Source organism: Schistocerca serialis, chromosome 7, assembly GCF_023864345.2.
Source record: "Schistocerca serialis cubense isolate TAMUIC-IGC-003099 chromosome 7, iqSchSeri2.2, whole genome shotgun sequence".
NCBI lineage: Eukaryota > Metazoa > Arthropoda > Insecta > Orthoptera > Acrididae > Schistocerca > Schistocerca serialis.
Genome location: NC_064644.1, coordinates 178570585 through 178592470, shown reverse-complemented (window position 1 = coordinate 178592470; position 21886 = coordinate 178570585). Strand labels below are relative to the sequence as shown.

General features: G+C 44.9%; 2 protein-coding genes across 2 annotated transcripts in view; one reads left to right on the top strand and one right to left on the bottom strand.

Moving 5' to 3' along the window:
- Positions 1 to 15239, bottom strand: part of LOC126412694 (15-hydroxyprostaglandin dehydrogenase [NAD(+)]-like) — a 248595-nt gene extending 233356 nt beyond the window's left edge. Inside the window, exon 1 of the mRNA XM_050082407.1 lies at positions 15113 to 15239. Coding sequence (XP_049938364.1) covers positions 15113 to 15205 — 93 coding nt within the window. The 5' untranslated portion in view covers positions 15206 to 15239. The remainder of the gene's footprint in view (positions 1 to 15112) is intronic.
- The window catches only part of LOC126412692 (brachyurin-like), a 344847-nt gene that overhangs the window by 68272 nt on the left and 254689 nt on the right, over positions 1 to 21886 (top strand). The gene's annotated exons all lie outside the window — the stretch shown is intronic.

Here is a 21886-nt window from a genome sequence, read left to right as displayed (position 1 = left end):
CATTAGCCAATTATTACATTGCGTAATCATTTACTTTTAGTGGACCCAACCTTCAGCGGCATTCCACTTACAAAGAGGTCCCAAATGTGGGCGCTCCCTCCATTTTCTATACGCTCTCTGTGCCATCTCAAGATTTGCAAAGAAATACAGCTTTCAATGCTTTGTTCCCAGTCCTTGCTAAGAACAGCATTTTTCCTCTGTCCACCTTTGAGTCGTAAGATCAGTCGCTGCCTTAGGCCTTACGCTGTGGAAGATCGTATCTACCCACCTGGCGGGCACTGACCACCAGATGCGGTATCTCAAAGGGAAGTCTTGTCAGCTGAGTGGCACTGACCTTCACCTCTGTCAGTGCATCCTTCTGAGAATTCCTCAGCCCGTGGTCCCCTTTCTGGCTACGCGACCTTGCTGCTCACCCGAGCGCTGGCAGCTCATCCCAGTGAGCTTGCAGAGTGGCTTCGAACTTATATACACCATGCAGTTCTGAATAAAAATGTATATTACGTTAATTAACAGCTAACCGTCGTCCGCAGCTCGTGGTCGTGCGGTAGCGTCCTCGACTCCCACTCCCGGGTTCCCGGGTTCTATTCCCGCCGTGGTCAGGGATTTTTCTGCCTCGTGATGACTGGGTGTTGTGTGATGTCGTAGGTTAGTTAGATTTAAGCAGTTCTAAGTTCTAGGGGACTAATGACCATAGATGTTAAGTCCCATAGTGCTCAGAGCCATTTGAACCATTTTTTGCTAACCATCACTGGCACTGATATGTATTACTCTTCTCGATGTTGATTAATTATTCCTATATGGTGGGTCATTATGTTCTTATTTTATAAGGAGTATCAAAGAGTTTCCATTAGAGAGTGTTGCTACAGCGTAAAGGTAACGTAGCACAACTCTAATGCAGGTATACACACTGGCTGCCAACGGTCTCCCAGTAGCCGAACATCTACATCTACATATATACTCCTCTAGCCACCAAGCGGTGTGTGGCAGAGGGCACAATTCGTTCCTAAGTCATATTTCACCCCCTCTGTTCCATTCGCGGGTCGCGCGAGGGAAAAACGACTGTCTGAACGTCTCAGTACGAGCTCTAATTTCCCTTAGCTTTGAATGGTGATCATTGTGCGATTAGAAAGTTGGTGGTAACAATATGTGATCTACATCCTCGGTGAAGATTGGACTTCGGAATTTAGTGAGCAGTCCGTTCCGTTTAGAGCGCCGTCTATCTGCAAGTGTGTCCCACTTCAAAATTTCTATGCGATTTGTAACGCTCTCGCGATGGTTCAGTGTACCAGTCACGAATCTTGCCGCTCTTCTTAGAACCTTCTCAATCTCTTGAATCAGACCCAACTGGTAAGAGTCCCACACAGACGACCATTACTCTAATACTGGACGAACTAACGTATTGTAAGTTATTTCCTTTGTTGAAGGACTGCATCGATTCAGGATTCTACCAATAAACTTCAATCTAGAGTTCGCCTTACCCGTTACTTGTGTAATCTGATCATTCCATCTGAGATCATTTCGAATAGTCGCACCCAGATACTAGACGGATGTTACCGCTTCCAAACACTGGGCATTTATTTTGTACTCGTACATTAATGGGGATTTTCGCCCTGTTATACGCAGTAGGTTACACTTACTAATATTGAGAGATAACTGCCAGTCATTACACCACGCATTTATTTTCTGCAAATCTTCATTCATTTGTTCACAACTTTCATGTGATACTACTTTCCTGTAGACTACAGCATCATCGGTAAATAGTCTAATGCCGCTGTCAATACCATCAACCAGATCGTTTATGTAAATCGTAAAAAGCAGCGCATCTGTTACTCTGCCCTGGGGCATACCTGAAGTTACGCTTGTTTCTGTTGAAGTCATCCCGTTCAGGACGACATACTGCTCCCTGTCTATTAGAAACCCTTTCTATCCAACCGCTTATGTCATCGGATAGACCGTAAGCGCGCACTTTTTGGAGCAAGCGACAGTGCGGAAATGAGTCGAACGCCTTTCTAAAGTCGAGAAATATGGCATCAATCTGGAAGCCGGTATCTAGAGCCTGTTATATATCATGCACAAAGAGGGCCAGCTGTGTCTCGCATGTCCGCTGTTTCCTAAAACTGTGCCGGTTTCTGCAGATGAGCTTCTCAGTGTCTTAAAAGGTCATTATATCTGAACACAAAATATGTTCAATGATTCTACAACAAATCGATGTCAGTGAAATTGGCCAGTAATTATGTGCATCCGATTTTCTGTATTTTTTATGGATTGCTATGGCATGGGCCTTCTTCCAGTCCCGTGGAACTTTCCGCTGTTCCAATTATCTCTGATAGATGAGAATGGTACTATATTTGTAGCACAGTCAACATACACTCCTGGAAATGGAAAAAAGAACACATTGACACCGGTGTGTCAGACCCACCATACTTGCTCCGGACACTGCGAGAGGGCTGTACAAGCAATGATTACACGCACGGCACAGCGGACACACCAGGAACCGCTGTGTTGGCCGTCGAATGGCGCTAGCTGCGCAGCATTTGTGCACCGCCGCCGTCAGTGTCAGCCAGTTTGCCGTGCCATACGGAGCTCCATCGCAGTCTTTAACACTGGTAGCATGCCGCGACAGCGTGGACGTGAACCGTATGTGCAGTTGACGGACTTTGAGCGAGGGCGTATAGTGGGCATGCGGGAGGCCGGATGAACGTACCGCCGAATTGCTCAACACGTGGGGCGTGAGGTCTCCACAGTACATCGATGTTGTCGCCAGTGGTCGGCGGAAGGTGCACGTGCCCGTCGACCTGGGACCGGACCGCAGCGACGCACGGATGCATGCCAAGACTGTAGGATCCTACGCAGTGCCGTAGGGGACCGCACCGCCACTTCCCAGCAAATTAGGGACACTGTTGCTCCTGGGGTATCGGCGAGGACCATTCGCAACCGTCTCCATGAAGCTGGGCTACGGTCCCGCACACCGTTAGGCCGTCTTCCGCTCACGCCCCAACATCGTGCAGCCCGCCTGCAGTGGTGTCGCGACAGGCGTGAATGGAGGGACGAATGGAGACGTGTCGTCTTCAGCGATGAGAGTCGCTTCTGCCTTGGTGCCAATGATGGTCGTATGCGTGTTTGGCGCCGTGCAGGTGAGCGCCACAATCAGGACTGCATACGACCGAGGCACACAGGGCCAACACCCGGCATCATGGTGTGGGGAGCGATCTCCTACACTGGCCGTACACCACTGGTGATCGTCAAGGGGACACTGAATAGTGCACGGTACATCCAAACCGTCATCGAACCCATCGTTCTACCATTCCTAGATCGGCAAGGGAACTTGCTGTTCCAACACGACAATGCACGTCCGCATGTATCCCGTGCCACCCAACGTGCTCTAGCAGGTGTAAGTCAACTACCCTGGCCAGCAAGATCTCCGGATCTGTCCCCCATTGAGCATGTTTGGGACTGGATGAAGCGTCGTCTCACGCGGTCTGCACGTCCAGCACGAACGCTGGTCCAACTGAGGCGCCAGGTGGAAATGGCATGGCAAGCCGTTCCACAGGACTACATCCAGCATCTCTACGATCGTCTCCATGGGAGAATAGCAGCCTGCATTGCTGCGAAAGGTGGATATACACTGTACTAGTGCCGACATCGTGCATGCTCTGTTGCCTGTGTCTATGTGCCTGTGGTTCTGTCAGTGTGATCATGTGATGTATCTGACCCCAGGAATCTGTCAATAAAGTTTCCCCTTCCTGGGACAATGAATTCACGGTGTTCTTATTTCAATTTCCAGGAGTGTATAATCATACGGGGATACCGTCTGGGCCAGATGCCTTCCTGGTGTCTAAGGATCTTAACTGTTTTACAATCCCAGATACACTAAACACTATGTCAGCCATCCTTGCGTTTGTTCGATAATTTAAAGGATGCTGCTGCAGTTCTGTACCGTAAACGAGTTTTTGAAAGCTAGATTTAAAATTTCTGCCTTCCGTTTATCATCATCAGTTGCATTTCCCGTAGCGTCAGCAAGAAAAGGTATTGAATTATTTGTAGCGTTCATAGATTTTACGTACGACCAAAATTTTTTGGGGTTATTTATAGAATCAGCAGATTTCAAATTTATTAAAAGAATCTCTCATTCTCCTTCTTAGAGCTGCTTTCATTTCGGGTAACATCTGTTTGTCAATGGGGCAGTGAATACGTTTAAAACGACTGTGCAATATTCTCTGCTTTCTCAGCAACTCCCTAATATGTTTGTTGTACCAAAGTGGATCCTTTCCCTCCCCTATATTTTTGCTAGGCGCATGATGGACAATACCTTCAAATTCCGACCAAAGATGCTCAATATCTTTAGGTCCCGCTGTGAATGCTTGGAGCTGACTATGAAGATATTCATTGATGACACTTTTATTTGCTTTCCCATACAAGAAAACTCTACGCTGTTTCTATTTTATTTTTTTTTAACTTCCACTGACATAGAAGCCACACCGACATTATTGGTCGCCAATACCTTCTTCTAGATTAACTTGCTCAAAAATATCAGGTCTGTTTGTCGCCAAGATATCTAATACGTTCCCATCTCGAGTTGGTTTTCTAACCAATTTCCAGTCAATGATAGGTTCAGTTGGACAAGAGGACCCAATCTATTTCGTGTAAACAAAGCCGACACCATCATGGAACAACCACCAGCTTACACAGTCCTTGTTGATAGCTGTGATCTATGGCTTCGTGGAGTCTGCACCACACTCGAACTCTGTCATCATCTCTTACCAACTGAGATCGGGACTCATTCGACCAGACCACAATTTTCCAGTCGTCTAGGGTCCAATCGACATATCATGAGTTCAGGATAGGCGCCGCAGACAGCAAGACACATGCTTCGGTCCCCTGCTGCCATAGCCCAAATTTCTCCGCACTGTCCTAATGGATACGTTAGTCGTTCGTCCCGAATCGATTTCGGCGGTTATTTCACGAAATGTTGCTTCTCTATCAGTACTGACATCTCAACGCAAAAGCCATTGCCCTCGGTCGTTAAATGAAGACCGTCGGCCAATGCGTTATCCATGGTGAAAGGTAATATCTGAAATTTGGTATTCCCGGCACGCTCTTGACACTGTGGACCTCGGAATATTGAATTCCTTAACGATTTCCGAAATGAAATGTTCCATGCGTCTAGATCCAACTACTATTCTGCGTTCTAATTCCGTTTATTCCAGTCCTGCTGCCATAATCAATCCAACACCTTACCTGTGAATGATCTGAGTACAAATAACAGCCCAGCCAAATCAATGCCCTTTTATACTTTGTGTTCGCATAACAAAACCAGCTGTATACGTGCATATCGCTATCCCATTACTTTTCTCACCTCGTCACGGGATTAGTGTGGCTTTCGTGTATTTCCAACATACGTGTAGTAAATGCTTTGTGAAGTACAGTGACGTTATTACCAAGTGCGTCCAAACAGGACCAACGTGCTATTGGATTTGTTGGCAGCGGAAGGACCACCACCGGTAGACGTTAATCAGAAAACGAAGAATGTCTGTCGAAAACCACTGATGTGGAATGGTGCACCAAGTTACACGTGAAACACAGCCCTCTCTGTTCCTCCATGAGATCCACAGCGCTGCATACAACGACGCGCAGGTTGATACCGTGTTCACTGACTTCCGGAAGACATTTAAAACCATCCCACATTCCAGTTTGTGGAAAAAATACGAGCTGACAGGGAATCAGACCAGACTTGTGACTGGACTCAAGACTTGTATTGTATGTTAATCGGGCACCTAGAAACGACGGAGAGGCTCCGTTCTCGCCGCAGCCGCAGTGGTCCACGACCCCACGACGACTACCGCAGTCCACTTCAGACCTACGCCGCCCCACACCGAACCACTCTTTCAGCGATATTGTGCCGTTTGGGCCCCGGTGGAACACCCCCCCCCCCCCTCTCCCCCTCAGCCGCGAAACGTCTCACACTAGACGAGTGTAGCCCCTATGTTTGCGTGTAAGAGTAATGGTGGGGTACGCGTACGCGTATGTGTACCCCCTGATTCGGAACAAGGGGAACCAGACCGCATTCGCCGAGGCAGATGGAAAACCGCCTAAAAACCACCCACAGACTGACCCACTCACCAGACCTCGAGACAAGTCCGTTAGGCGGATTCATGCCGGAGACAAGGCGCTCCTTCCCAATCCGGAAAGCCGTGCGTTAGACCGAACGGCTAACCAGGCGGGCATGACTCAAGACTTAGTCGCAGACAGAACTTAACGAAATAAAGTCCACAAATGCAAAGCTGATTTCCGTAGCACCCCGAGGGAGTGTGATAGGACGATTACTGTTGACAGAGTGCATAAATAATCTGTTAGAAAGCGTCGGAAATTCTTAAAGACTGTTCGCAAATGATTAAGTTGTTGCAGAATGAACTACAGAGAACTGATGAATGGTGCAGGCTCTGGAAATTGACCCTGTTCGTAAATGTATTAAATGTAATACACTGAAGAGCCAAAGAAACTTATACACCTGCGTACAATCGTGTAGGGCCCCCGGGAGCACGCAGAAGTGCCGCAACACGACGTTGCATGCACTCAGCTAATGTCTGAAGGAGTGCAGGAGGAAATTGACACCCTGAATCTTGCAGGGCTGTTCATAAATCGGTAAGAGTACGACGATTGGAGACTTCTTCTGAACAGTAGCTGCAAAGCATCCCAGATATGCTCAATAATGTTCATGTCTGAGGGGTTTTGTGGCCATCGGAAGTGTTTAAACTCATAAGAGTGTTCCTGGAGCCATTCTGTATTTATTCTGGACGTGTGGGGTGTTGCAATGTCCTGCTGGAATTGCCCAAGTTAGTCGGAATGCACAAAGGACTGGAATGGATGCAGGCGATCAGACAGAATGCTTACGTACGTGTCATCTGTGAGAGTCGTATATACACGTATCAGGGATCATATATCACTCCAACTGCACACGCACAACACCATTACAGAGGCTCCACCAGCTTGAACTGTCCCCTGCTGACAGGAAGGGTCCATGGATTCATGAGGTTATGGCCATACCCGTACTCTTCCATCCGCTCGACACAATTTGAAACTGTATTCCACTCGGTTTCTGATGTCTCGCTCGCTAATCTTCTGGTGAAGCTGAAGGGCGTCAGCCGTTCCTCCTCTCGTATCATTTTGGTGGTTTGACTCATTGAACCCAGCAGACTATCTTTTCTCTGCCTGCATGTGCCAGTATTTTTCATGCTCATGTTTTCCGTTCTTGGGAGGAAGATCACACTGGGAACTGAAAGTATGTGTCTTTATTCTCACCATAACCAGAACTGACAGTCTACATCTACATCTACATGGATACTCTGCAAATCACATTTAATTGCCTGGCACAGGGTTCATCCAACTACCTTCACAATTCTCTATTATTCCAATTTCGTATAGCGCGCGGAAAGAATGAACACCTATATCTTTCCGTACGAGCTCTGATTTTCCTGATTTTGTCGTGGTGATCGTTCCTCCCTATGTAGGTCGGTGTCAACAAAATATTTTCGCATTCGGAGGAGAAATTTGGTGATTAGAATTTCGTGAGAAGATTCCGTCGCAACGAAAAACGCCTTTCTTTTAATGACGTCCAGCCCAAATCCTGTATTTTTTCTCTGACACTCTCTCCCCTATTTCGCGATAATACAAAACGTGCTGCCTTTCTTTGAACTTTTTCGATGTACTCCGCCAGTACTATCTAGTAAGGATCCCACACCGCGCAGCAGTATTCTAAAAGAGGAAGGACAAGCGTAGTGTAGGCAGTCACCGTAGTAGGTCTGTCACATTTTCTAAGCGTTCTGCCAATAAAACGCAGTCTTTGGTTAGCCTTCCCCACAACATTTTCTATGTGTTCCTTCCAATTTAAGTTATTCGTAATTGTAATATCTAGGTATTTAGTTGAAAATTTACGGCTTTTAGATTAGACTGATTTATCGTGTAACTTAAGTTTAACGAGTTCGTTTTAGCATGTAGATGACCTCAGACTTTTCGTTATTTAGGGTCAACTCCCACTTTTCGCACCATTCAGATATCTTTTCTAAATCGTTTTGTAGTTTGTTTTGATCTTCTGATGACTTTATGAGTCGATAAACGACAGCCTCATCTGCAAACAACCGAAGACGGCTGCTCAGATTGTCTCCAAATCGTTTATACGAGGGGCGTTCAGAAAGTAAGCTCCGATCGGTCGCGAAATGGAAACGACTATGAAAATCCGATAAAGCTTTGCACAGATGTGTTGGGTAGTGTCTCTAGTATAACCCCAGTTAGCATCACGTCGCTCTTCTCATTTCTGAGCTCGCAGTGAGTGCGTAAAGATGTGTAGAAAATAGTGTCTGCCGCCAAGTACGAGGGCCTGGTGAGAAATTTCGCCTGAAGCTATGCAGCTAACATTACATAACTGTCGTGCTGTTTCGTCTTCACGACAATTCTCAGCCGCATTCTGCAGGGGCAATGAAGATGCTCCTGCATCGTTTTCAAATGGAAATGTTAGATTACCCACAATACAGTCCGCAATTGTCTCCCCCTGAGTTTCATCTCTGGTCACATGAACCGCTGTCTTTGAAGACAACATTTTGACACAGACAACGAGGTGTAGGCCAGCGTGGAGAATTGGCGGAAAGCACTGGCGGCTGCCTTCTATGATGAGGCTATTGAAAAGTTGGTACAACGCTATGACAAAAGTCTAAGTCAGAACGGCGACTACGTAGAGAAGTAGCTGAAAGGTGTAGCTAATTGTTACAAGTAAAACATTTCTGATGTTCACTGTGGTTTCAATTTGGCAATCAATCGGAGCTTACTTTCTGAACAGGCCTCGTAGATAAGGAACAGCAAAAGGCCTATAACACTGCCTTGGGGAACGCCAGAAATCACATCTGTTTTACTCGATGACTTTCCGTCAATTACTACGAACTGCGACTTCTCTGACAGGAAATCACAAATCCAGTCACATAACTGAAACCATATTCCATAAGGACACGATTTCACTACGAGCCGCTTGTGTGGAACCGTGTCGAAAGCCTTCCGGAAATCCAGAAATACGGAATCGATCTGAAATCCGTTGTCAATAGCACTCAACACTTCACGTGAATAAATATCTAGTTGTGTTTCACTGGAACGATGTTTTCTAAACCCATGTTGACTGTGTGTCAATAGACCGTTTTCTTCGAGGTAGTTCATAAGGTTCGAACACAATATATGTTCCAAAATCGTGGTGCATTTCGACGTTAACGATATGCGACTGTAATTTAGTGGATTACTCCTACCACCTTTCTTGAATATTGGTGTGACCTGTGCAACTTTCCAGTCTCTGGGTACGGATCTTTCGTCGAGCGAACGGTTGTATATGATAGTTAAATATGGAGCTAATGCATCAGCATACTCCGAAAGGAACCTAATTGGTATACTGTCTGGAGTAGAAGACTTGGTTTTAATAAGTGATTTAAGTTGCTTCACTACTCCGAGGATATTTACTTCTACGTTACTCATGTTGGTAGCTGTTCTCGATTCAAATTCTGCAATATTTACTTCGTCTTCTTTTGTGAAGGCATTTCGGAAGGCTGTGTTTAGTAGCTCTGCTTTGGCAGCACTGTCTTCGATAGTATCTCCATTGCCATCGCGCAGAGAAGGCATTGATTGTTTCTTGCCGCTAACATACTTCACATACGACCAGAATCCCTTTGGATTTTCTGCCAGGTTTCGCGACAAAGTTTCGTTGTGGAAACTGTTATAAGCATCTCACATTGAAGTCCACACTTAATTTCGAGATGCTGTAAAAGATCGCCAATCTTGGGGATTTTGCGTCTGTTTAAATTTGGCATATTTGTTTGTTGTTTCTGCAACAGTGTTCTAACAGGTTTTGTGTACCAAGAACGATCAGCTCCGTCGTTTGTTAATTTATTTGGTATAAATCTCTCAATTGCTGCCGATACTATTTCTTTGAATTCAAGCCATATCTGGTCTACATTTATGTTATTAATTTGGAATGAGTAGAGATTCTCTCTCAGGAAGGCGTCAAGTGAATTTGTATTTGCTTTTATTTTATTTTTATCTGATTTTTTGAACAGGTATATTTTCGCTTATTTTTCGAGGATTTGGGGATTACAATATTCAATCTCGCTACGACAATCCTGTGTTCACTAATCCCTCAATCGGTTTTGATGCTCGTTATTAACTCAGTACTAAATGTACCCGTTACCACTTATCCGAAACATGGATTCTTGTTCGCTTTGAATGAATGTGGGCATAATAACAGTTGCATGCAACTAGGCAAATTCAGCTGAAGTCCCTTGGTTTAGATTCAAGGTAGCAGCATGAGAAGTCAGTTTAAGGTTATTTTCGAAGCCAGGTCTGGTAACGTCAAGTTGGCGCGGCTCTGTGTTGCCAGAGGCGGCTGTGCTTTATCTACATTGACAGAAAAAAGTCGTAACACCAAAAAATAATTTCGTGAATACATTTGTGTAGGTAACATATTTAAGTGATTAACATTGCAAGATCACAGGTTAATGTAGGTGCGAGATAAGTCATTGCAAATGTGAAATGCTGGTACATTAATAATCGGTGTACCCATCATGAATACAAGAATGCAAACGTGCATGGTTTGTGTTTGTGCAGGTGCCGGATGTCAGTTTGTGGGATGGAGTACCTTGGTCAGACAGTACAGGGACGGATAATGCTGTTTGTGGATGACGCTGGAGCCCTCAGGCCCGAATAAATAATGTTAACTGCAGTGTTTGTGCACAGTTGGCGCTCAGCTACGCAAACTCCTTGTGATAAGGACAAGTGAACCTCTGTTATCCGAAATGCGGCCACTTTTAACGTGACACGTGATACAGGTGGAACCTTTTTGCGAGCAAAATGCGAGCATCGGACTTTATTGCTGAGTCTCTTGCAGTTTCTCTGGAGCTAACATCTGGGTTATGTTGTGCGCCCTAAAACACTAATCATCATCATCATCATCTGGGTTATGGACGAGAACATCCGTTCGACTCGCTCCGCTCGTTGCAGGCACGTTCCGAGAACAATCTTTGGCAAGTTAGCTGAATTGTCGTTCTTGTTGGACACCGCTTGATGGAGTATTTGTGCGTACAACTTAACTGCTATCTTCAAGTCCCTTCTCAATTCTCCATAAAGAAGCATTTTTTCTTATTTTGTGAACCACATTTATTTTTTTTAGAGACCAACCAGCACTCGATACACGTGAATGACATGGACAGATTTAACATTAATTTCCTCTGTGCCCCATTCAAACTGGTATCTCAGCCCTGCAACACTCCGCTTCCTCCTTCCTTATCTGGATATGAAATCACGAATTTCCGCATAAGGAAGCGATCGATTTCATATTCAGAAGAGGTAAATATATTACAAATATCTTAATTTCTTCGAAGCTGGCCATCGCATGTCGAAGAGTGAACCGTCGCTGCATTCGCCTCTTTTAGAACTGTGATACTTGCAATGGAAAGTACTATAGGTGCATTTGAAAACACCGAATTGATAACAATATCTCTGTGATTCACATGGCTGTGAAAAGAAACCATTCGTCGTTTACTGAACACTTTTTTACATCTTCATAACTCATCGGAGTAAAAACTGAATTTAAAAAATTTTAAACGCTCCCGGAAATCGTTACAGAGGGCAAGCACTGCAACAAACGTGTCTGAAAAGGAAGCAGCAAGCAGAATGACATTTGGTGGGTGGGTGGGGGTAGGGGGGGGTGCTTGGTGCTTCCTGTTTGAGTTAGGAACATGAGGTAGAAAGTCTTTGGACTAGCCCGGACCAGCGGCCATTTGTACAGCTACTCGAACATGTCTTATTGCAGTTGTGGCTCATCGTATAGAGAACCGGAGCCCGGCGTCCAGCAATATTGTCCGAATCGATTAATTTCTTTTGTAAAAGATTTCAATTAGGCTAAAATTAATGTTCAACTAATGGCACCATCTTTACGTGCACCGTTCGGATTTTAAGTGCAAAAACAGCCATCCTTAAATAACTCCGGACTGGAGCGAGACTGATAGTTTAAATTTGGTCCATTGGCGCATCAGACCTTAGTCTACGAGAAATTTTAAACGTTTGAAAAGAAATCTTGCTTCGCTTGCATTTTGCGTGCAAAGTACACATTTTCCTGGGAGGTCTTTGAAGCACGCCACTTCTATACTTTAAACTTGTACGAATCGGTTCAAACGTTCCAAGAAAGTAGATAAATGGATACAGTCGAAAAGAATTTTTTTATCGAATAGCCTCTGTCTATTAACGAAATGTGATGGTTTAAAGTTGACGATACGTTGCACGTAAAATTCGTTCTTAACTGAACTCAATGAGCGGAAAGGTTTTAAAGGAAATAAGATCAACTGAACGGTTTGCATACACAGTTGAAAACAGGTTATAAGACGTACATCAACAAATGTGAAACAAGGGTAATAGAATGTAGTTGAATTAAAGCAGATGTTGCTAGATGACTTAATTTAGGCGAGGAAATAAAAGTAGTTAATGAGTTTTAATACTTGGGCAGCAAAATTACTGGTAATGGCCGAAGTAGAAAGGATATGAAGTTTGGACTAGCTATAACATAAAAGCATTTGTGAAAAAGAAGAATTTTTTAACATCTAACACAGATGTAAGTTATCAGTGATAAGAACCGGTACAATTGTAAAGAAAAATCTAGACCAGGTTACCTGTAGAAAGCTTTCGAGAATATATAATGGTGCAAGATATTCGAACTTCTGAGGAAAATAGGGGTAAATTATAAGGAGAGGCGGGTAATATACAATATGTACAAGAGCCAAGAGGGAATAATAAGAGCTAACGACAAAGAAAGAAGCGCTCGGATTAAAACGGGTGTAAGACAGGGATGCAGTCTTTCCCCTCTAGTGTTCAATCTATACATCGAAGGAGCAATGATGGAAATGAAAGAAATATTGAGGAGTGGAATTAAAATTCAAAGCGAAATGATATCAATGATACGATTTGCGAATAAATATGCCAACCTGAGTGAAAGTGAAAAGAATTGCATGATATGCTGAATGGAATGAACAATCTAATGAGTACAGAATATGGATTGAGAGTAAATCGAAAAAAGACGAAAGTAGTGTAAAATAGCAGAAAAGAGAACAGCGAGATTCTTAACGTCAGGATTGATGGTCACAGAGTTGAATCAGTTAAGGAATTCTGTTACGTGGCAGCAAAATAACCAATGACGGACGGAGCAAGGAGGACATCAAAAGCTGACTAGCTCTGGCAAAAAGGGCGTTCCTGGCCAAGAGAAGACTGCTAGTATGAAACATAGGCCTTAATTTGAGGAAGAAATTAGGAGGAATGAAACATGGACTGTGGGAAAACAGGAACAGAAGAGAATCGAAGCATTTGAGATGTGGTGCTACAAGCGATTGTTAGAATTAAGTGGACTGATAAGTTAAGGAATGAGGAGATTCTGCCCAGACTGGGAGAGCAAAGGAATATGTGGAAATCACTGATAAGGAGAGGAGACAGGATGGTAGGACATTTATTAAGACATGAGGAAATGACTTGCATGGTACTAGAGGGACCTGTAGAGGGAGAAAACTGTAGCGGAAGACGGAGATTGAAATACATCCAGCAAATAATTGAGGACGTTGGTTGCAAGTGCTGTTCTCAGATGAAGTAGTTGGTAGAGGAGAGGAATTCGTGGCGCTTCGCATCATACCAGTCAGAAGACTGGATACACCCCCCCCCCCAAAAAAAAAAAAGGCCAGTTGTAAGTTTCTTTATTTCCTAAAAGGGACGTACAACCCAGCTTCGAGCTTGGCTCGGTAGCTCCGCGGGCATTGCGGTGGATTGCCAAGCAAATGGGCCTAGCTTCGATTCCCGACCGGGAAGGAGACGTATACCGTTCGGGGAATGGATGTTGTACTTTCCCTACGTTCATATCGTCATAATTGACATTCCTCTATTGCGATAACTGAATGGGACGTCCCGAAAGCCAGTTAAAAAAAAAGGAGAGAGAAAACAAGAAACTTTTTCGGGACCTGTGTCCCATCTTCAGGTGCCGCCTATCCCAATTATCCCAATTGTGAGCATTAAAAAAAGTAAACCGAACTTGTAGTAAAATTCTTAAGAGAAAACCCCATGTTCGTGCACAAAATGTGGTTCCATAAAAGTCGAATAACTGAAGGTTAAACTAAGTTAAAATAGAGTATCTCTGGTACATGGCATAAAATTGAACAGCTGTAGCGGATCTTATTGTTGATGATAAATATCGACAGTTGTGGATGTCCCGTCAAGAGAATCATAGATAAATGTAAGCATGGGGAATTCTTCTCTGAAGATACTTGTGTAGAGTGTAGCCTTCTACGAAAGTGGACGATTAGCAGTTCAAGCAAAAAGATGATAGACACTTTTGAAATGTGTTGCTACAGAAAAATGGTGAAGATTAGATGAATAGAGGATGCACTTAATAGAACTGCAGAAAAAAGAAAACTATGGCACGAGTTGACCAAAGACGAAATAGATCGATAGGACACAGCTTGAGATATGAAAAGAATCGCCAATGAAGTAATGGTGAGGAGGAGGGGAGAGGCAGGCGGGGTAAAATTGTGGAGGGAAACCAAGGATCAATATAGTAAGAAGGTTAAAATGAACTTTGATTGCAGTAGTTATTCGGGGATGAAGAGGCTTGCACAGGGTAGCATAGCGTAGAGAGCTGCATTAAACCAGTCCTCGGGCTGAAGACAGCAATAACTGCAACAACAAGTACTGTCTACAATACGCTATTTAAACCCGATGTTTATTTTTTTGGTAAACAATGCCTCAGCATTTGACTCTTGTACATCGGCTAGTCATAAGCGTCCGGTACACGCTGTTGTTTCTCCACCAACATGTGCATCTGAAGTCTCTAGACTCATTAATCGCCTAACGTCGAATGCGCCCAAATGCAGAACATTACAGCTAAATGATCTTGATGGAAGGCAGAACAAACACATCTCCGTATTTTAAAATCATTTTTCTTCCGTTTTAGTAGTTCGAGGTGGTGGGGTTCGTAAAGAGTAACAGCGTGCTATCTCCTGACTGATCCCGAAGGTTCATCTCGAGCAGTCAGTGCCAGATGTGGACACTCACTCACCTTGAGTCCCGCCTGGAGGAGGTGCTTGACCATCTCGAGGCCGATGCCTGAAGCTCCCCCCGTAACGATGGCCACCTTGCCCTGCAGCTCCATGTCGGTGTTCTGCTGCTGTGCCTCTGCTGACGACCGCCTGTCGTTATCGCTAATATTTGTCGATTCCAGCCACAGGCGCTGTTATGTAACACGTAATCTTACAACTATCGGTATGCGATTTATCAGTGGAAGACTGATAAATAATGCAGGCTGTTCGAATACTTTCAGGTACGGGCTACTTCGTGACAGCCGCTGTGATTAACTCTTGCTTGCTTGATGCTGGACGTAGACCCACACTTAACGTCAGGCAGCTAATTAAGTATACTGCATACATCTTTTTCTCCAAGAATCAATGGATTTACACAGTAGGCAGATACATATCCGCATAAAGTTTTCAATTTTTTTCGTTTATCCTACAGCTAATTTTATCAATTTACAGAGGTGGCATCCTACCAAATAGTCAATTTACCTGTTTCCACATTTAGCTCATTTTGGCTAACATTTATACAGACTATGCTATGACATCGTTATTTCAAACTGCCAATGTATCTTCCCCTAGCGTATGGATTATGTATGTATGGCGTATGTGTATGTTCAACGTATTTAGGACATAAACTTGAAGTGTTTGTTGCCTAATTGAAGTGTGTGCGTTGCGTAATTGTGATATATTTGAGATACATATGTGGTGAAATTGCGGCGTATGTGGTGTACGTACGTCGTGACACCATTTTTACCAATTTCCGGTTTTGACATCCTACCAAACTGCGAGTTTCCAGCTTTAGTGTTCTACCACTTTGTCAATTGTGCAACCAATACTACTGAATTCCTGTCAATTTAAATATGCGATACAGACGACAGTTACCAGAGTCCACTACTGCTGCAAGTTTAACTGCTAGCACTTTATAAACTGCAAGTGTATGTGTTGTTATCGATTACTGGGGTTGAAAAATAAGAATAATTTTATAGGATTGCTGCCAGAATTGGATCAGGGCGCTTTGGACTGCGCACATTTGCTGCTGTGTCTGTGCCACTGCGTAGTCGAATGACAACAGGTCTGATAGGTCGGGAAGGCATCCTGTGGGCAGAGGCTGCTGCTGCTAATGAGTCGGGAGTACATCGCAGGGCACAACCATGTCCTGATCCAGCACTAGACCAGACTCTGTAGCAATAGCAACAGATCCTTAGCATAAACCACTAAATGTATAGTGCCTCTGGAGAACGCATAAGAAATTCTAGCAAAGCCTCCGCGTGGTACTCGAAACAATTTTGACATCACGTACGCCCACTCACATGTTGCAGCGTGGTTCCGCGTATACTGCAGAAGTTTCGCTGGGAAGGTTTTAAACATCTTCCATGCAGTCCTGATGCCTCTTCATCCGTTTTACATGTTTTTGGAGTCCTGAAGAAAGGCATCAGTGACTGTCAATTTGTTTCGGACGAAAAGGTGCATGCCTGGGTACAATGATCTTTCTGTACATAACCGCATTTCCATGAAACTGTCTTGCCTCACAGTGGAATAAATGTATTACCAGTTATAGCGATTACTTTTGAAATAATAACAAGTTTTCTTATTCTTTTCATATCGGCCTCGTTCTCGTTTAACTGACCCTTAGGCCTATGGATGCACTTCCAATGACACACAGGGAGTACCAATAAGAACGAAATTACAGTTCAGAACATTCACACTCTTTTCTCTTAGACATTATAAGAGGGAACCATTCAACATAATATAACAAATGCATAGAATTGGTCACCTCTAAATAAGAACACCCCCCCCCCCCCCCAGGGGGTACAAAACTCTTTGTGGATACGTGTGTGGCGAACACAGGACTCTGAGTTCGTGCAGCTCTCTTTCCTTTCCGCGCTGCATAACTTCCCTTTCCATATCCTTCCCTGTCCCTGATCCTCCCCCCCCCCCCCCAGCTCCCTCCCTTTGGGAGTATTTCTTTCGCCTCTGTCCAGAGATGGACACTTGTGAACGAACGAAGTGGTTTCTCTTCTCTTATCTCTACAATGTAAAGTATCTATCCTTACTTTGCCTTCTTCTCCATTGCAGCGTTTGAGAATTCTTCTCTTCTTTTCATTTCTTTGTTCCTCCCATTTTCCTTCTTTTCTCCCTGTGCGTGTCTGAAGGCCAACCATGTGTAAGCGTGACGCGGGCAACGCGTAATTCCCCGCCCCGGGTAGACAAGTAGGACAGGTACGTACCCCCTGGTAAAGGCCAGGCCCAGGGAGGGATAATTACCCTAGCTGGTACCTTCTGAACATGCCGACTGGTCCCTCCTTCCGTTTCTCGGGAGGAGTGACCTGAGGTGTGGACAATCACTTAAGGCGAGATTGCCCTCAGAGAGGGCCCCCACTAGGAAGGAGCACTCCATCAGAGACACCGCTAATCATGTGGGATTCTTTCACAATGGTTTCTTCTACTTCTACAACTTCTGCCCACAAGAGAAAGCTAGATGAGTCTCAGCCACAGAAAATTCTTCAATCAGTGGCAAAGTTCTTAGTTGATTCTCCTTCTGACAATGGTTGAGACTTCTCAAAACTCAACCCTTCCGTTATTCAGAAAGGTGTCGAGGCAACTGCAGGTTCTGTGAAGTCTTGTCCCTGGTACGAAATGACACCTTGTTGTTAGAAACAGGCAGTGCCTCCAGGCACAAAAATTGCTTAGAACTTCACTGCTACACACCTTCCCTGTCTGGGTGGAAGTACACCATACTTTAAACTCATTGTACGAGGTGGTTCACACAAGATCACTCAACGGATTATCAATTGAGAACGTTCAAAATTACCTCTCTCATCAGGGAGTAACGGCCGTACATCGATTAATGAAAAGTTTTTAAAAGGAATAGGTTCCGACCCGCACTCCCTTCTTCTTGACATTTGGTAGAATTCAACTTCCATCGAATATTAAAGTGGGATTAAGGTAATTTCAATTCGCCCTTACATGCCCAACCATAAGCGTGGCTATCAGTGTCAGAGGTTTAATCATACCATATGGCCAAATGAAATACCTATGGCAGGGATACCCACGAGGGTGATTGTCCACCCCCATCCCCTCGTTGCATCAACTGAATGGACGACCACGCTCCTTCCTCTAGAGATTGCCCCATTTTTTAAGATGAACGAATAATTCAGGAAATCTGAGAGAATAAAAAGGTGTCTACCTTTGCTGCTTCGTAAGTTATTCACCAGTAGAAAGGGCACTGTGCTCCCCATGGGTAAATATGGCACTGTCCTCACCTCTCAGCAACCTACTAAGGAGGTAGCCATGCAGACTTGCGATCTCACCTTTAGCGACAAGTCGTCAGATGGGCCAGCCCAAAGATCGCCCTTTCAACCTCCGCACCATCACCCACTCACTCTAAGGCTCAAGTTTCATCGGGTGCTTCTAAATTATGGGCCCAAAAATTGGATGCTTGGACTTAAAAAAAAAAAAAAAAAAAAAAAAAAAGCCTGCTCATGAAGATTTTTTATGTACCCAGACCTCACAGCCGGCCGCGGTGGTCTAGCGGTTCTAGGCGCTCAGTCCGGAGCCGCGCGACTGCTACGGTCGCAGGTTCGAATCCTGCCTCGGGCATGGATGTGTGTGATGTCCTTAGGTTAGTTAAGTTTAAGTAGTTCTAAGTTCTAGGGGACTGATGACCATAGATGTTAAGTCCCATAGTGCTCAGAGCCATTTGAACCATTTTGAACCAGACCTCACAACTATCAACTCCTCTCTCATCTGATCGTCCTGTTTCCAAGAAAGCTCATAAGAAAAACAGTTTCTCTCCTCCACCATGGCGTGCCTCTTCTACAGCGCCACCCAGCAGTAGCCACCCTCGGCCGTCTTACACGTCATCAAGATGCACTGCTGGTGGCTGATCAACTATCCGAACGCTGGCGGCAGGAGCGGCCCTGAACAACCTGTGGATCAGGATCTTCTGTCTCTAGCTGAATGCCATTGTACGCTGTTGGCCACGATCTCTCAGCTGTCGCTGAGTTGACAGCAACTGTGGTGAGATTTCTCCTTTTTTCGTCCATCCTATGTCAATTATCCATTGGAATATCCACGAAATTCGCTCCAATCGGGATGAACTGTCGATCCCCTTACTGTCCTTCTCCCTGGTCATCTTCTGTCTTCAGGAAACAAAGGTTCGCTTTGTCTTCACTCAAGACCCCCCCCCCAGTTCCTTGGTGGAACGAGGCGTGCCGTGACGCAATACATGAGCGGAGACGTCCTCTTCGCGTTTTCCGCCATCATCCTACGTTGGCCAACTGTATCCGTTATAAGCAATTACGTGCGCGGTGCCGTCGGATCATACGCGATAGCAAGAAGGCAAGCTGGGATTTCTTTACCAGCTCCTTTAAGGCCCCTTTCACTCTGGCACACTGCTGACGGTTGCCAGTGATGGTCACTGGTGACTGTGGTGAACACTCTCGGGTCACTGGGGTCTGCCACCGCAGGTATTGCCAACTAATTAGTTAGTGAAATGGGCTCGTACAGGGGTAGCAACTAAATATCGCTAGCCTTTGGTGTTTCGAAAAATAAGGTATTACATTTTATAAAAGAACATACAACTTACCAATTGTGTTTTTCTTATCCATGTTCTTCTCATTGAAATCAGGCACAAACTTCGTTATAATTTCTTGCCACGCACTCGTTTCCATCAGTTTGTTGCTATAGTCATCGCTTTTCACACCTCAAATAGCAGGAAGGCTTTCTACTTCACTTACAAAATCTACCGTGTTAATCAAATCTAAACTCATGAGTACAGTGTGCACAGTATATTGTTCAGTGAATATTTCGCGCCACTGTCTCAGAAATGATTGCCTGTCGGTTGGCAAATCTGCAGCGCTGCGTCTGTGATCAGTGTTCCAGTGTGAACACTCCAATTCAAAGTAATGCATGTACAGCGGAACTGCTGTCAACACAGTGACCTTATCCATCACATGTGGCGGGGCTGAGTCACTGCTGGGTCACAGTGGCTCGGTGAGGCAGTGTAGCGTTCCGGTGTGAACGCTCCAGTTCACACGAATGTATCTCTGTCGGTGACCGAGGCTGGTGACCGTCACCTGTGTCCTAGTGTGAATCGGGCATAATACCTTGCCTAATACCTTCAGTCCCTCATCAGTTGATTGGAGTCGAATCCGACAGATATCTGTCACATCCAGTTTTTCCTCAACTTCTAGGCTAACTGTCGCGCAGGATACCTTAGTGGACCCAGTCGCAATCTCTAACTCATTGGATCAACACTTTGCTGAGATTTCGAGCCCTTCTAATTACCCACCAGCTCTTCTCCCAAAATGACGGGCAGGAGAAGAGCGACCTCTTGCCTTTTCCTCTCAAAATCGCGAAAGCTATAATGCCGTTTTTTCTGTGTGGGAACTCAGACATGCAATCTCCGCCTCTAGCTCTTCTGCTCCTGGACCGGATGGTATCCGCGTCCAAATGTCGCTGCATTTATCATACCATAGTCTGTCCTACCTCCTTCGCCTTTATAATCGACTCTGGGTCGACAGTACCTTTTCCAGAAGATGGTGTGACGCTACCGTCATTCCTGTTCCGAAACCTGGAAAGGACAAACATCTCCCCTCCAGCTATCGCCCAACCTCTCTCACTTGTAGTGTTTGTAAGGTTTTGGAGTGTATAGCAAATTGCTATATAGGCTGGTGGCTTGAGTCCCGAAACCTTTTAACGACTGCCCAATGATCCATACATGCAGAATGTTGTTAGCCCTGTTCTTACAACAGAAAGGTGGTGCTGTTCCAACAACATGATATTCACCCACGCACTGTCCTTGAAACTCAACGTGCTCTACAAGGAGTGAAGAAGCAACTTCCCTGGCCAGAACAATGTCCAGATTTGTTTTCAATCGAGCACGTATGGTATATGATGGGACGAGAAGTGTTTCGTGCCACTCATCAACCAGCAACTTTTACAGAGCTACGTGAACAGTCGAGCAGGCGTGAAACAACTTATCCCAGGACAGCGTTCGCCATCTGTACGATCGGCTGGATGCCAGAATCAGTGCCTGCATTGCCGCCCATGGAGGTTACAATACACAGTAATGTGGGTGTTTCAGCATGGGTCAATACCTGGTACCTCAGAACCTTGTGTGCTGTCGACATGTAAATGTAATCAGTTCGTGTTCTCCATGGGCACTACTGCAGTAATAAATCTTGAGGAATTGGAAACCTCTAAAGGATTGTCATAATTTTTTCCAGCAGTTTGTGACAACTTGGGAATTTGAGTTAGATTGGAAGCATGCTCAGACAGCTGAAGCAGTTAAGTGGAGAACCTGGGTTTGTGTCCCGGGCTGGTACAAATTTCCACTTGTCACCACTGAACTTATTTCAGTGCTCGACTGCGGCTAATGTATGATTTTCAATTTCGTCATGTATATACACAGCTGCAGGATCAAAGACAAATGGTGTCGAATCTTTCAAATGGTTCAAGTGACACTGAGCACTATGGGACTTAGCATCTGAGGTCATCAGTCTCCTAGACTTAGAACTACTTAAACATGACTAACCTAAGGACATCCCACACATCCATGCCCGAGACAGGATTCGAACCTCTGACAGTAGCAGCAGCGCGGTTCCGGACTGAACCGCCTAGAACCGCTCGGTCACAGCGGCCGGCTTCATTCTTTCAGACATGTCGGAAACAACAGACACCACTCACATAAATATATGCGCCCTGATGGCAATTAATGATCTTGCAGGACTCGGCAAGAGGCGAAGAGTGATGAGGTT